The following is a 1,022-nucleotide window of genomic DNA, read 5'->3' as shown; positions in this document are numbered from 1 at the left end:
ACCCACTTTCTACCCCCAGAGGAGGAGTTCCGCTCCCTCTACCTGAACCCACTGCTGGCCAAGCTGCCACCACGCCCAATGAGACGGGCCGAAGCCCCCCGGGACCCACCCCCCGCCAGCTGGGATTGGCGGGAGCATGGGGCTGTCACCAGCGTCAAGGACCAGGTAGGTTTCTGACCCCCCTCAGAACCTCTTCCTGGCTGACTTGAGCATCAGCTCCCCCTGCCCCCACCCAAGCTGGTCCATGGATCCCACCAACAGCCCCTTCCACCTCCCCCAGGGCATGTGCGGCTCCTGCTGGGCCTTCTCTGTCACTGGCAACGTGGAGGGGCAGTGGTTCCTTCGTCGCGGGGACCTGATCTCACTCTCGGAGCAAGGTACATGGACATTGGGTGCTGCACAGAGCCCCAGGCCAGGATCAGGGGGTGCTGGACAGACCCCCCAGGCTGGGGTCAGGGTCTCTCTGTGACAGGCCACAGTTGCAGCAGGGAGGGATGTATGGAAGTCCGCAGGGCCCAATCCTGCACTAATGTTCTCTTTGTCTTTTTCTCCCCACCCCTTTCCCAGAGCTGGTGGACTGTGATGGGCTGGACCATGCTTGCAGGGGGGGGCTGCCCTCCAATGCCTATGAGGCCATCGAGAGCCTAGGTGAGGGCAGGGGGCTGTAGGCCAGGAGTGAGAGGCACCAGCAAGGCTGGAGGGAGTGGGGGGCTGCAGGGCAGGAGTGAGGGGCATGGGTCAGGCTCATATCCTCCCCTTCCCATGCATGTGTCTCCATCCCCAGGTGGGCTGGAGACCGAGAGCGACTACACCTACGAAGGGCATCGGCAACGCTGCAACTTCTCCTCGGACAAGGTGGCCGTCTACATCAACAGCTCAGTGGAGATCTCCCGGGACGAGGATGGTGTGTCCACCTCTGTGGGGAGTGGGCGGGTGCTCTCTGGACCCCTCCCCCCCCCAGCGGGGATTGGGGTGGGGGCTGAGCACAGCCTCTGACTCAGTCTCCCTTATGCCTGGCAGAG

General features: G+C 63.6%; 1 protein-coding gene across 1 annotated transcript in view; it reads left to right on the top strand.

Annotated features, from left to right (window-relative positions):
- CTSF (cathepsin F) overlaps positions 1 to 1,022 on the top strand; it is a 28,571-nt gene that overhangs the window by 10,403 nt on the left and 17,146 nt on the right. Inside the window, exons 7-10 of the mRNA XM_019522892.1 lie at positions 20 to 165; positions 281 to 377; positions 568 to 648; positions 785 to 904. Coding sequence (XP_019378437.1) covers positions 20 to 165; positions 281 to 377; positions 568 to 648; positions 785 to 904 — 444 coding nt within the window. The remainder of the gene's footprint in view (positions 1 to 19; positions 166 to 280; positions 378 to 567; positions 649 to 784; positions 905 to 1,022) is intronic.

The sequence above is a fragment of the Gavialis gangeticus genome, unplaced genomic scaffold, assembly GCF_001723915.1.
Source record: "Gavialis gangeticus isolate Ggan-Ray unplaced genomic scaffold, GavGan_comp1, whole genome shotgun sequence".
NCBI classification, from domain to species: domain Eukaryota; kingdom Metazoa; phylum Chordata; order Crocodylia; family Gavialidae; genus Gavialis; species Gavialis gangeticus.
The sequence above is the reverse complement of the archived record's forward strand: the minus strand, read 5'-3'. Positions and strand labels throughout refer to the sequence as shown.